General features: G+C 37.8%; 2 protein-coding genes across 5 annotated transcripts in view; one reads left to right on the top strand and one right to left on the bottom strand.

The window, feature by feature from the left end:
* LOC124712492 (colorectal mutant cancer protein) overlaps positions 1 to 5,241 on the top strand; it is a 613,504-nt gene extending 608,263 nt beyond the window's left edge. For all 4 annotated transcript variants that reach the window (XM_047242790.1, XM_047242798.1, XM_047242807.1 and 1 more), the window contains one exon: positions 4,763 to 5,241. In XM_047242790.1, coding sequence (XP_047098746.1) covers positions 4,763 to 4,900 — 138 coding nt within the window. In that variant the 3' untranslated portion in view covers positions 4,901 to 5,241. The remainder of the gene's footprint in view (positions 1 to 4,762) is intronic.
* Positions 5,160 to 15,196, bottom strand: part of LOC124712514 (pre-mRNA-splicing factor SPF27) — a 32,450-nt gene continuing 22,413 nt past the window's right edge. The window contains exons 3-5 of the mRNA XM_047242827.1: positions 12,733 to 12,905; positions 12,395 to 12,505; positions 5,160 to 5,466 (exon numbers count right to left, since the gene is read on the bottom strand). Of these exons, the coding sequence (XP_047098783.1) occupies positions 5,277 to 5,466; positions 12,395 to 12,505; positions 12,733 to 12,905 (474 nt within the window). The 3' untranslated portion in view covers positions 5,160 to 5,276. The remainder of the gene's footprint in view (positions 5,467 to 12,394; positions 12,506 to 12,732; positions 12,906 to 15,196) is intronic.

The raw sequence follows: 15,196 nt of genomic DNA, 5'->3' as shown, positions 1-15,196 counted from the left end.
ACATCACTTCAGAACCATTCACTCAAGGGTTGAAAAGGCTCTCTCACTGGATTCCATTCTAAGGAAAGAAAAGATAAGGCAGCCAAAATCAAACTTAATGCTCAGCAATCAACTTGAAACCATTAGACACGAATAAAGCAGCAAATAAGGTGACATTCCAAGTTTAAAAAAATATTGCACAGTCTAACAACTGCATTTTTATAGGCAGCAGATTCATTATTTGACAATATAATGTAATTTGATGGATAAAAAGTTCACTCACCAAGCAGTGGCAGGAGAACATGCATAAAAAAAGAAGCTTGTCTGGTCCAGTAAGTCTGTGACCCAGGGTTCTGGGTGACTCTCCGAAACTCTACCTCTTCTCCTGAACCTCTCCAGTCTTTTTCCTTCACCCCTCTTCCTTTCTCTTTGACCATCCTGCAGAAAGAAGGAGCCACCGACTCTGAAAGCTTGCATACATAAAGTCTTTTTTTATATTTGTCATCTTGCTGGCCGAAGACTTTTTATCTATCCAGTTACACTCTGGACTCATTATTTGATGTTTCAGAAATAAAATTAAGATAATGCCTGCTATTAAATCTGTATGGCTTTCTGCAAGTACAGAGATTTGACATTACTACACAATTTACAACCGACTTTGATTGCTGCAGCTATTTTTTCCTGCAGCTTGCTGAAGTAACTGATATAGTTGTGCACAGCTCAGTTGGCCATTTTTGCATCAATTGCATTTGATAATTTTAAAATAAGAGAGGAATTGTTAAAGATTGTACCACTGACAGGGCGCACTACATGACATAGATCTTGCCAATTCTGAAACTATTCCTGTAAAGTAGTTCATGGGCTTAGCAACCGATGCAGCTACTGTGACAGTGGTGGAGAGAAGTGATTCATAACCTTGTGTTATAATCACAGAACCTTTCCAAAATTTCTGCCTCACCACTGAAAGCAGTCACTGCATGGAAAAATTTTCGAGCATGAACAATAAACTAAGTTAGAATACAAGAAACTCTGAGGTTTGTTCACTGAACTGAATTGGCTGTATTGTGATCTACTGCTTCATATAGAATTTAATTGGCTAGGCAGAGTTTTACAGCTCAGTGCGGCAGCTCAGAAGCTTTGTAACTAATGCTTTATAGCTAGAGAAAGGAAAAATTTGTTTAAATGATAACGCGGAATAATGCGAATTTGGTGGTTTTTAAGGAAGTAACGCAAAATCAGAGTTTTTCAACATAAGAAGTGTCATAAATCTAATGACATTTAATGTTGAAATGTTCTATGTTCAACTGTCACACTACGATCTGCAGTCACGACGTAACTAGTGGCCTATCGACTATCGACTTTTCCGAGCGCGTACGAACGACCACTGTGTGAATTTCGATTATTTGTTTCTTTTGCAGTGTATGTGCCGCAGTATACCATTTTGAAGCAATGCCGTTATGAAAATCTATCACAAACACAGCACCAATGTTTATTAAATGCAGTTAATAACACAGCAATGATAGAAGGCTTGAAGAAATGTGATCATTCAGACGAGACAGTAGCCGAATGAGTAAGCCATGACGTAATGGATAGTTTCGTGGTTTATGGTACAAATGGATGTAAGTTTGTGTTGCACTGCGTGTCAGTATATATTTTTTCCATCGTAGCATAGTTGACATGGTCTCAGTCTTTTGTTATGAATGCAATGCAAGTATTTGGAAGGAGGGTGAGCGCGAACACTGCCAACACTGTCGTCAATCATTGAGCTTACAACTCTTCCACTTTTCACAGTAAAAGTAAAGGAAAAAATCCGAAAGTGTAATACAAGTATGTTCTGCAATAAATGGCGCATTTCCGTCTGATTAGAGATTGAAGAATGAAGTAAATATTTGGGTGTTTATTTCCGAATGGTTGGTGAGGCAAGTATTTTACAGGACAGCGTTAATTTCTACGACGGAAACGAGCAGCTATAAAAGTAACCTTTTTGGATTTCCAGCTGGATTAATAACAGGACAGCGACTTGAGTTAATCAGTTTTATGTAGAAAACAGGCAAAGTCACAAAATTCAGTTACTTTTGTTTAATTGATAATCGGTTTCACGTATCAGAACCCTTTCTCAAATCATCCAAACAAAGAAAAAGGTGTACTCTGTAATAGCACGCAAACCACGTTAATATTGTACATGATTGTGTTTAAGCCATTAGTCAATTTTACAGAGACCATTCACTGGCAGGAAAACTGTTTTGTGTATGCTTGCTGCCAACCCTTTCGGATGAGTGCGTATTTTTCTGCGAGTATTAACTTACAAAAATTTTAATTAATATCGATTTCGTTGAAATAAGGTTCGTTTAAGCAGTTACCAGACAGCTTGCCGGCCATTCACAGAGCTGAAATAGCGTATAAGCAGCACCTACTCCTACTTCTGGCTACTTGGAGTGTGGCTGTTTGGTGTATAAACAATGAGAGAAAGCAGCCAGCATCTACCCGGAAAAATTTTTCTGACACTGCCAAGCTGTAGATTCGCAGATGCGCACAGCTGTCTGGGTTAGAGCGGGGATACGCTTCACTTGACTCGTGTTTTGTTTGTGGCGCGTTTTTCAATCGTTTCGAAGCTATTGCAGTTCCCGCGTTCGGATATTTCACGTTTACACTTCATTGTTAGTAAGGTAAGCATACTGTTTTCACCCTCTTTGTGCAGATCTTGGTAAAAACAGCTGAAAATGCAGTACATATATGAGTCTTACTACCAGTTGTATATGTCTGAACGACCATAAAAAAAAATTAAGAAAATTAAATTTTGTCTTATTTTTAACCCAAGGTAAATACCTTTTGTAAATGTTTATAAGTATTTTGTTACTTAGGAATACTTAAAAAATTACCTTCAAGCCTTCTTGGTGATATTCATACAGAAAAATCTCTTGGGGATGCAGCCAAGACATTTCATTTATTAAGAATAGCATTGCAAAGGCGGACATTTTTCTTTACATTAAAAGATTATCTTCTATGTTTCATTATTCTTATTCCATAAGAAATTTCAGCCATTTAATATAAATATTTAAGTTGATGAGAAAAATTGTCGAGTGTCAAAAATTGATTGCGGACCTGAGAAAAAGGGATGACTTTTTTTTTTTATCTGCTGGATACATCATTGGTAAATTGTTTTTTCCCAGTATTTAAAATACATGTATCACACCACACCATTCTGGCCAAGTGCAGCAACAGTATACAAATGTTAAAAATGTAAATAATAGTCTCTGTTGCAGATACCTTACTGATGACACGTTTCACGCTCCTAGTGTATCTTCAGATCATTCTTGAGCAGCGGAGACCGGCTCCTGTGGTCTCCACGGCCCAAGAATAATATGAAGAAGCAGGAAACGTCATCAATAAAATATCTGCATCATGCTTTTATTTTCATTTTTACATTTGGTGTTTGTTTTTAATTAATTATTTGTGTCAAAAATTTTTGATAAAATAATTATTCTCTACACTTGTCTCACATTTGGCCCACCCTATCTTGAAAATGGAACTATTTCTAACATAGCATTGAAAAATGGTTAAATATGAGAAAAACAGATAACTGATGATAGAAAAAGCTTGCCAAAAAATAACACCAAAAAGTGCAAAAAATAACACTGATTTTGGCCATATAACACCGATTTTTTTGTCCCTATTTATAGAAATCGTTAAAAAAATGCTATAACCTAATGAGTTAAAGTATGTGGCCGAGAGAGTGGAATGACGAACATTTAAGCTACTGTGAGCTGATGCTCGGTTGCTTAATTTTATCATTACATAGCCACACTAATATCAGGGCCAGTTTACGGCTCAAGTGACACAAACCGACATTTGTGGTGCCAAGGCGAGAGGTGTACCAGCAAAGACTGACTCATGTGACAGTGTACAACGAAAAGGCGGAGGGAAGCCAAATGGTAAGTCAGTTGTGTGGAAATTACTCTCAGATAAAACAATACGTCGTTTGATGGACCACAGATAACTAAAATATTGCTTTATCACTATAACTTCACTATAAAAGTGGATTGTTTGAAATGCACCATTAGGCCTTACTTTGTTTTGTTGTGCCACATCCAGTTGCATTAAAGAATTTTACTTTTAATATAGTCCATGGCCGTTTTGCACTACATGTTTACTTTTCTGTTACTGCTCTCTCGGTTTTTCCCCCCTCTTGTATACTTAGAATATATCGAATATATCATTCATTAAGGAAAATACGATATACTAGCACCGTGAGATATTTGTAGTATGCAGGAGGAAATAAACATGTGAACAGGAGACAGACATAAGAATAGTGAATGAACAGTGTTGGGTAGTTAAAGATAGAAAATATTTTACTTTGCACTTGAAAGTTAAGATCTTAACAATTACTGTGGAAATGTGAAGGCACATAGAAAAGTAGTAACACATCATAAAAGCAATTGAAATAACTGAACACCGGAATAGTAAAAAATTGCAACAGTAAAATGTGAATTGAGGGCTATATGTTCAATATTAAGGTAATGTGCAGAGTACATGTTACAACTGAATTTACATTAAGCTACATGATAGTGAAGATAAAGCAGCAGCATCTGTTTGAAGACCTTAGTACAGTGTGTAACAAAAAGAATCATCCGATTTGGCACACATATATTTCTGAAACTAATAAACATATACATTGAATTTGGTTTTTTGATGAATGGGGAAACTTGGTTTCTTCTTTTCATCGGACTGTCCCTTGTATTTTGATCATACAGCACATTTATAAAATTCTTAAATCTTTCTACAGGTCAGGACACTGAAGCAAAGAATATGTATTTTAGAAGAGGAGACTTGTGCCCACAAAGTAAACAATTACCAAGTTCCACAGATACCACCTTCGGGAAGCCATTCTCAGAGTTCTGGAGCTAGCGAGACTTCGTTGTGACAGGCCCCCGAAAGAAGAGAAATGAGTGCCTGAATTTTGCTGAAGACGTACATCAGGGAAATAATTCACTTGATTGTCTACTAATAAAGACGGTTAATTTACTTGTAATTATTTGTAGGACAATGTATGTGACTGACTATTTATTGAGAGAAATATTGATGGCAAAATTTATTTTTAGTGGCCAGTCTTGCCTTTTTAGTCTGCTTTAATAGATAATTTAGTACATATGTATAAAGGAGAAATGAAAGACAAGACTAAATATGTTTCACATGATTTTACTGCTGTACATATGTAATATACAGAACATACCATGTATGCAATAAATATATTGTTACAGTAAATCAGATTCTTTTTAATACAAAGTCGTAGCAAAACTTCATTCATTGTTAGTTTCAGTTTTCTTTGGCCTCACTTTTTCCACTTCCTTTTCTAATTGTGCACATGCTTGTTCTATTTCATAGTTTTTACTCACAAGGCCTACCCACTGTGCTTCAAGCTGCCTCAGTTTTTCACCACCTTGAGTTTGCATGTTTTTTCGCTGCCAGTTAATCTCTTGAATTTGCTTCCTGAAGAAGGACATAAATACTAATCACTATTTACTTATTTAAAGGTTCCTGCATCAGCACTTGAGTTTACTGATAGTAAGCTCAAGTGACATCCCTAAAAGTACATAAGCTTAACTTTTATTGCATTCTTCCAAGCAGCAAATTAAAAATTCATAAATTACTAGTTTATTTTAGGAAATGGTGATAAGTTTTGAAATAAGAAAATCAAATTTTGGCACCAGTCAGTATGTTTCATCAAAGATATTCTGAATACACAATCAGTTAAAACAAACAATATTTTTAAGAAGCAAACATCTAACACCAATTCAAAGTTAACATTTCATTCAAATCACAATAAACGATTATTCAATGAATATAAAGAAGAAAATGTACATATTACTAAACAAAATTAGGTTAGCAGGTTGGCACTATTCATTTTAGCAATTAACTCTCAAACTCAAAACCTTGACTCACTGCCTGTCAGCTATTCATATTGTTTCAACCAAATAAGGAAGATAATTATATTGCTAGCGTGAAAGACAAAATAGATCCAATCACACAAGCATAAATCACTGTAACCCTTAAGACTAGGGAACTGTGTGTCCAGAGAAAGGCATGTTAACTTTATTTTCAATCACAAAAAGACCAAGTGAGGTCATCCACAAAGAGGTGTGGCACGAAACTGAAAACAACTTTCTCGAGTAAAGAGAGATCAGAAGCAAAATTTCAGCACCAGAGATGATTAACTACAGGCAAGATGAGGAGAAATTTAAACAGAAGTGTGAAACTACTAAATAAAAAAGAAAAATAGTGCTTATACAAGGTCAGTTCAAAAGAAATGCACACTATTTTTTTTAAATCCATCTTTTATTCTACATGTTTGAAAGTTTTACAGTGTGTAGATAGATACATCCTTTAGGAACAATATTTTCATTTCTCCACATAATTTCCATCCCTCTCAACTGCTTTACACCATATCTTGGAACCAGCACCTGTATACCCACATGGTAAAATTCTGGACCAACCTGTTGGAGCCACTGTTTGGCAGTGTGCACAAGGGAGTAATCATCTTCAAACCTTGTTCCAAAAAGAGTGCCTTTCAGTTTCCCAAAGAGATGATAGTCAAATGGAGCCAGGTCAGGACTGTAAGGCGGGTGTTTCAGTGTTGTCCATCCGAGTTTTGTGAACGCTTCCCTGGTTTTTTGATTGACTTGTGGCCGTGCATTGTCATGCAACAGCAAAACATCTTGCTTTTGCCAATGTGGTTGAACACGACTCAGTCGAGCTTGAAGTTTCTTCAGTGTCGTCGCATATGCATCAGAATTTATGGTGGTTCCATTTGGCATGATGTCAACAAGCGAGAGTCCTTCGGAATCTAAAATCACCGTAGCCATAATTTTCCAACAGAAGGTGTGGCTTTAATTTTTTTTTTCTTGGGTGAATTTGCATGATGCCACTCCATTGACTGCCTCTTCATCTCTGGTGAAAAATGATGGAGCCATGTTTCATCACCTGTCACAATTCTTCCACGAAATTCATCTCCACCATTCTCGTACTGTTCTAAAAGTTCGCTGCATACCGTTTTTCTTGTTTCTTTATGAGCCACTGTCAACATCGTGGGAACCCACCTGGCACAAACCATTCTCGTACTGTTCTAAAAGTTCGCTGCATACCGTTTTTCTTGTTTCTTTATGAGCCACTGTCAACATCGTGGGAACCCACCTGGCACAAACCTTTTTTAATGCCAACACTTTCAGTATTCTGCAAACACTTCCTTCCCCTATCCCAACGTAGTGTGACAATTCGTTCACTGTGACGCGTCTGTTAGCAGTCACCAATTCGTTAACTCTCTGCACATTGTCTGGAGTGTGTGCAGTACAAGGCCTGCCACTGCGATGACAATCCTCAATATTGGCATGCCCGCTTTCATCACGTAACCTGCTTGCCCACCAACTAACTTTACTGTGATCAACAGCAGCATCTCCATACACCTTTTTCAGCCTCTTGTGGATGTTTCCCCACTGTCTCATTTTCACAGCACGTTGCTTCTGACGAATGTTAAGTGTAGCAGCCATCTTTAAGACATGCTGTGACGGCGCCACTCACGGGAACAGGTTGAACTAAGTTTGAAAACAAGTGGGAAGGATGTATCTATACACTATAAAACTTCCACACATGCAGAATGAAAACCGTATTTTTACAAAAATAGTGTGCATTTCTTTTGGAGTGACCCTCGTACTCAATTTCTAACTGATTACCATGCTGTTTCCATAGCAAAAGATTATTATTATTATTATTATTATTATTTTGGATTGACGTAACATTTTCTCTGACTCATTAAGAGAAGAACGGGGAGGAACAATAAGCAAGGTCTTGTACTAGTTAAAGATTAAGAGTATTACTTGTACTGATTGTTACAGATTCCTCAGTCACTGTACTACAAATTTACTACTAGCTCTCACACTGGTAAGCAAATTTACATTGAAGATTAATTTATGACTGTCAACATAAGAATATGAGAACCACCAGCATAAAAAAGAATTACCTGCTACAAAACCACATATATTTATTTATTTGCGTTTCCTGAGATAATTAGGGAAAATTAATAAAGGTATTAACACTAAATAATAACTGATGCGTGCATGACAATGTATCAATGCACATTTCCTAACTTATTCTATTGTACACTTATGTTGCGAATCAAGAACTGCTTATTAATGTTGTTAAATTTAGGGGCTGCAACATTAATAAGCTTCTTACCTATCAAGACGTTTAACATAACTCATAATATAATTTTAATAAGAAGGGAGGAAAGGGGGAACAGTTACTTCATGAACACAATAATTACTCCAAACTACGCTATCACATATTTAACTACTCAATATTGCACTAATATGCAGCAAGAATTTGAACTGAGTATTTGCAATAAGCAATCCTTACAAGGATCCTGGTTGGACACTTCACTCTTAACTACAGAAACAACACAGAACACTTTCAATACGACAATTTTTATATTAATATAATAATTAATATAATAGAAGGAAACATTCCACGTGGGAAAAATTATATATAAAAACAAAGATGAGGTGACTTACCGAACGAAAGCGCTGGCAGGTCGATAGACACACAAACAAACACAAACATACACACAAAATTCAAGCTTTCGCAACAAACTGTTGCCTCATCAGGAAAGAGGGAAGGAGAGGGGAAGACGAAAGGAAGTGGGTTTTAAGGGAGAGGGTAAGGAGTCATTCCAATCCCGGGAGCGGAAAGACTTACCTTAGGGGGAAAAAAGGACGGGTATACACTCGCACATACACACATATCCATCCACACATATACAGACACAAGCAGACATATTTAGTCTTCAAATATGTCTGCTTGTGTCTGTATATGTGTGGATGGATATGTGTGTGTGTGCGCGAGTGTATACCAGTCCTTTTTTCCCCCTAAGGTAAGTCTTTCCGCTCCCGGGATTGGAATGACTCCTTACCCTCTCCCTTAAAACCCACATCCTTTCGTCTTTCCCTCTCCTTCCCTCTTTCCTGATGAGGCAACAGTTTGTTGCGAAAGCTTGAATTTTGTGTGTGTGTTTGTGTTTGTTTGTGTGTCTATCGACCTGCCAGCGCTTTCGTTCGGTAAGTCACCTAATTTTTATATTAAAGTAAAGTCAAGGAAAACTAAGCTTTACAGCTTGCTGCTAATATTCAGCAAACAGCTGATAGATACAAAACACTTTATAGACTGCACGTGTACACACAGGTAATGCGCCCATACAATTCTTGCTGTGTACTGAGCTGTGTATACTGAGCTGTTCAAGGGAAAAATTGAATATTTTAATACAGCAACAAAATTACAAATCAGACAATACAATTTGAAGCAAATTCATTGGTTGACTTGACATATTACCCTCCATCTGTCAATAAAAGGAAGAAGAGGCAATAACAAAGATGGTTAGTTATTTTATAATTTGTTTTATAGTACAAAAACAATTTTTTTCCATTCCATGTTTAATTCTTAGTTAAAATATTATTAGAAGTATCTGCCTGCTGAGAGCTGAAACAGTAACAAAATTGGAAACAACTGATGTATGAAAAGATGAGTACAGAGCTTCTGGAACTTCTACAACTTTTATATCATACAGGGTGTCCCAGGATGAATTGACAAAATTTTGGTTGTACGTAAAATATATGAACGCTACAAATAATTCAATACCTTCTCTTGCTGACAGTATAGATAATGTAACTGGTGGTGATAAACAGAAGACCGAAATTCTAAACTTAGCTTTCAAAAATTCGTTCACGGTAGAGGACTGCAGCACCATTCCACCTTTCAATTATTGAACAAACACAAGGATGGCTGACATAGTGTTTAGTGTATCTGGGATTGTTAAACAGTTAAGATTCTTAGATGCCAGGAAGGCATCTGGCCCAGACGGTATCCCTGTAAGATTTTATGTTGACTATGCTACAGTGGAAAGTTCCACGGGACTGGAAGAAGACCCAGGTCATAGCAATATATAAAAAGGGTAGAGAATCGAATGCACATAATTACCGGCCAATTTCACTGACACTGATCTGATGTAGAATCATGGAACATATTGTGTGTTCAGACATAATAACCTTTCTAGACTCTGAGAAGCTCATCTGCAAAAACCAGCACGGTTTTAGGAAACAGCAGTCATGCAAGACACAGCTGTCCCTCTTTGTGCATGATTTACAACAGGCTCTAGATACTGGCTCCCAGGTTGAGGCCATATTTCTCAACTTTATGCCATATTTCTCGACTTTTGAAAGGCATTCAACTAAGTTCCGCACTGTCGCTTGCTCCAAAAAGTGCGCGCTTACGGTCTGTCAGATGACATATGCGGTTGGATAGATAGTTTTCTAACAGACAGGCAGCAGTATGTCGTCCTGGACAGGATGACTTCAAACGAAACAAGCGTAACTTCAGGTGTGCCCAAGAGCAGTGTAATAGGTCCACTGCTTTTTACGATTTACATAAACCATCTGGTTGATGGTATTGACAGCGGCATTAGACTGTTTGCCGATGATTCTGTAGTCTACAGGAAAGTAGTATCACACGAAAGCTGTGAACAGATCAAAGAGGATTTGCAGAAAATAAATGCGTGGTGTAATGACTGGCAGTTATATCTCAATATTAGTAAGTGTAACCTACTGCGTATAACAAGGCGAAAATCCCCATTACTGTAAGATTACAAAATAAATACCCACTCTTTGGAAGCGGTAACGTCCGTCAAGTTTCTAGGTGTGATAATTCGAAATGATCTCAAATGAAATGATCAGATTACACAAGTAACGGGTAAGGTGAACTGTAGATTGCGGTTTATTGGTAGAATCCTGAAGCGATGCAGTCCTTCAACAAAGAAAATAGCTTACAATATGTTAGATCGTCCATCTTAGAGTACTGTTCATCTGTATGGGACCCTTACCAGTTGGGTCTGATTCAAGAGATTGAGGAAGTCCAAAGAAGAGCAGCAAGATTCGTGACTGGTACATTTAGCCATCGCGAGAGCATTACAAATCTCATAGAAAGTTTGAAGTGGGACACACTTGCAGAAAGAAGGCGCGCTAATCAGAAGGGGCTCCTCACTAAATTCCGAAATCCGATCTTCGTCGAGAATGTAGAGCATATATTATTACCACCAACTTTCAGATCGCGCAATGATCACCATTCAAAGATAAGGGAAATTAGAGCTCGTACTGAGGCGTTCAGACAGTCTTTTTTCCCCTCGCGCGATCCATGAGTGGAACAGAGGGTGGAAATGTGACTCTGGTGCGAATTGTGCCCTCTGCCACACATCGCTTGGTGGCTAGCGGAGTATATATGTAGATGTCAATACTCAGGAACATGACAGGGTACAATCATTCAAACCAAATATTCTAGTTAACATGAACTCTAAAATGCATACCTTATGAGCAGTTGTTCACTTTCAATACAATGAAACATATCTTCTAGCGAAGAAGTGCTCACAGCTATTAGCGTATGCATTTTACTGCCCATTTTTACAAGAAAATGTTTTTCTTGTTTTGGTCAATACTATCTCCTCCGAAAATATGGAAAGCAAAGACATTGCAGTAGAAAGGATTTGTTTCACGGTATCGAAGATGATGCACCCTTAGTTCTTACAGTAGGTATTTCAGAGCCCATGTTTACTCACTTTTTGTTTCAAATGATCATTCTTCTTTTATCTCTGAATATTGACCATTCCTTCTGGGACATTCAGTATACACTCTTCTCTTTCCAACTGTGAGTGCTTCTAACTTACTACAATGGCAAGTACCCATCTAACACATACTTGTCTTTCAGCCTCCAATTCTCCCAAATCATCTTAAGCCAAGCTTTCGTTTCCTCAAACTATTCTAATTTATGTCCTTCTGTGTCTCTTTGCTATTCTTATGTTTCCCCTTATTGAAACACCTTCCCTTTTTGTCCCCTACCCAATTTCCTCTTCCTGTGTCTTTACTTGTCATTCTAATCTTCACCCTGTGCCCTTCAGCAACCACAGTAATTTGAATTTCAGCAGTTACATTATACTATCATGTTGAATTCTTTGTATGCAGCACTTTTATTAAAATTACAGAATCAAACACATTTTATCCACTATCTCTCACCTGTATATCATTTAATATATTCTATCTGTAATTGCCCTTAGACAATCATTTTTTTAATATTAAAATTCTGTATTTTTCCTTCTCTTTTCCTCTTTTCCCAACAATTTGTCCGAGTTGCTTTGACAAATTGCACAGATAATGGAATAAAGTTTACTTTTTGTAGCTATATTTCAAATATTTTGGCCTAGTTTGCACAATTTGCTTTCTTCATGAAACAACTGCTACCTCCTCTCTTCCCTTCACAAGAAAATCATATGGTTGTAAAACACACACACACACACACACACACACACACAAAACAGACTTTACATTACCTCATGCTCTGCAATTGTTTCTGCGCCTGTGTAACTAACTGAACCAATGTCTCCAAATACGCCTTCCAAGCTTCACAACCATATTCCACCATCAGTTCCAAATTACAAATTCTGAAACAAAAAAATTAATTTTTTCTGTGTGGAATATTGTAATACTGAGCAAACTAGTATTACAGTTATAATGTATTGCAAATCATAAATTATGGAATGATTATAATTTCCAACATTTAGTTTGCACCAATCAGTATCAGTTGGATAGTGGTCTCCTGGCAATGGAGCAACACAATCAACTAGCTTAAGTTACCCCCACAAGGTGATTCACATATTCACCAGCATACCTTGTTGCTTGGTGCTCTAACTGTGCCATGGAATTTTCAACACACTCTGTCCATGCAGCTATATCAGTCATCTTACCAGCAGGAGGTGGTGGAAGTTCATAACGCTTCATACTCAAAACATCCATTGGAAGACGTTGCTGCATCCTCTCAAATTCATTTCGCATTATTTCTGTCTGAAAGCACGAATGACAAAATAAAACTGGATGGTAAAATTCATTCCACATCATGCAGCTGCACACAGTAAGTCAGAAATAACGATTCTCTCATATGTAATTCAATTTTATCATGATTGTCAATTTTATCACGATTGCTCTTAAATGTAAACATTGTGTGGCCTAAACAGAAACAGTACACTGGCAAATTATTTAAAATACCAGTTGATACTTTCCAAGTAACACCTACCATACATAACTTCAATAATTTTTAAAAGAACCTCACTGTAATAGCAATGAATTACCTCCAAAGAAGTTTCAGGCAATGGGTGACAAAAATATTTTTTTTAATTAGCACACTATTTCAAAATATCAGCCAAATACACAGTCCAGTATCACTGATGTGACCACCACCTATGTTCAACGTCAATATACAATACCCACTCACAGGCAGCAGGTGGCAGCATTAACAGTGGAGGGCACAAAGTATGCCTGGGGGGTCTGTCATAATGCATAAATGGAGCAATTTATCTGAGGTTCCATGCACATGATCAAAGTCTTCCAAACCAAGGATGGAAGAATTTCCAGAACGGTTAAGTTTGTAAACTGTCTGTGTGCCGCTATGGTCGAGGTATGCTGTGCACGGCAAAGTGACACTCTGTGGTGCACCATGGATCACGGATGACATGGGTGAACAATGGCTACAGAGATGTGAACTGACAAATACATGTGAACCTACTGAACCAGTGACTGCCCAGATAACCCAAGGGGGCAACCAACAGTGTCTCCTAACCGAGTGTTCAGTGAACGTTGCTACCTACGGGCCTCCACAGCAGGTGCTTGGTTCATGCACCATGCTGACTGCTGTTCATTGGCAACGAAGGCTGGAATTTGCACACCAATACTACAACTACATGTCCATTGAGTAGCAACATGTGATCTTCTCAGATGAATCACATTTTATACTCCACTGGACAGATGGTCATTGGCATGTAACATCTGGAACTAAACACCCTGCAACAAATCGTCGGATAGGTCCAGGCGGAGGAAGGAGCATAATGATCCAGGGATCGTTTTCATGGCATTCCCTGCATGATCTCGTCATTCTGGAAGGCACAGTGAAACAACAGAAGCATGCATCTATCCTTGGGATCCATGTTCACCCTCAGCACAACAGTATCTATCAGAGGATAATGCATTGTGTCACACAGATCACAGTGTATGTGCATGGTTCGAAGAGCACCAGGGTGAATTTACTGTACTCCCCAGATTTAAATCCAATCGAGAATCTGTGGGACCATCTACATCAGGCTCTTCATGCCATGGATCCTCAATCGAGAAACCTACCACAGCTGGCCATGGCACTAGAGTCAGCACGACTCCACTTTCCTGTCTGTATATTCCAGAATCTCACTGACTTTCTTCCTGCACATCTCTCAGTAGTTCACACTGCAAAAGGTGGTTATACAGGCTTTGGCAAGTAGTCACATCAAAGTGACTGGGCAGTGTAACACTTAAAAAAATAAAAATAAATTTAAAAATAATTATACTTTACCTCAGGAGACATGATTTACACAACTTTAAAAATTTGATTTATGACCTAAAACTGGAAATAAATTATAAACAAATGGAAGGCCTTGTTCTGGCAAAGCTCCAGTGTCTTGCAGTGAAACTTCTTATAATAATATAGCAGTGAGTGGCATAAAACATGTAAATCCTTGCAATAGTCACTCAGTACCCATTTAACTGCAGCCCAGCCCTGTGTTTACATAGCTGACAAGTTCGTGTGCTCTGTCCACTGCTACCTCAGCACTGGACAGCAAGGGCAAACTGCCAGCCATGTAAACATGAGACCAGATTGCCGTTAAGTGCTTATGGAGTAGGCATTGCAGCAATTTATACCTCTGTTGTCATCGATGACACTATACAGAGAGAGACTGCAAGACAGTGGCACTTTGTCAGACGATGGAGGAGAGAGAGTACAGCTTTCAAAATGTCAATAACACAGAGTAAACTGATGCAGTAATAACCCGAGAAAATTTTATTCCGTTGATACGTCACAAACGCGTCATCTAGTTTCAATAGAGCCCTATACTGCACTCCCAGTAATGTTCTACATACACACTAAAATTATCACATACTGCATGGAAAGAATATTACATAAGTAATCAGGCACAGGTACAACTGGCTTTAAACTTTCATACAGCATAACAGACAGGATTTGCAAGTCATAATGAAATTATAAATCGGAACATTGACTATGAATTACCATTTTGTATAGGTTTCAAAATTTTTGAGATGTCTATGCTAAT

This window comes from Schistocerca piceifrons, chromosome 1, assembly GCF_021461385.2.
Source record: "Schistocerca piceifrons isolate TAMUIC-IGC-003096 chromosome 1, iqSchPice1.1, whole genome shotgun sequence".
NCBI classification, from domain to species: Eukaryota; Metazoa; Arthropoda; class Insecta; order Orthoptera; family Acrididae; genus Schistocerca; species Schistocerca piceifrons.
The sequence above is the reverse complement of the archived record's forward strand: the minus strand, read 5'-3'. Positions and strand labels throughout refer to the sequence as shown.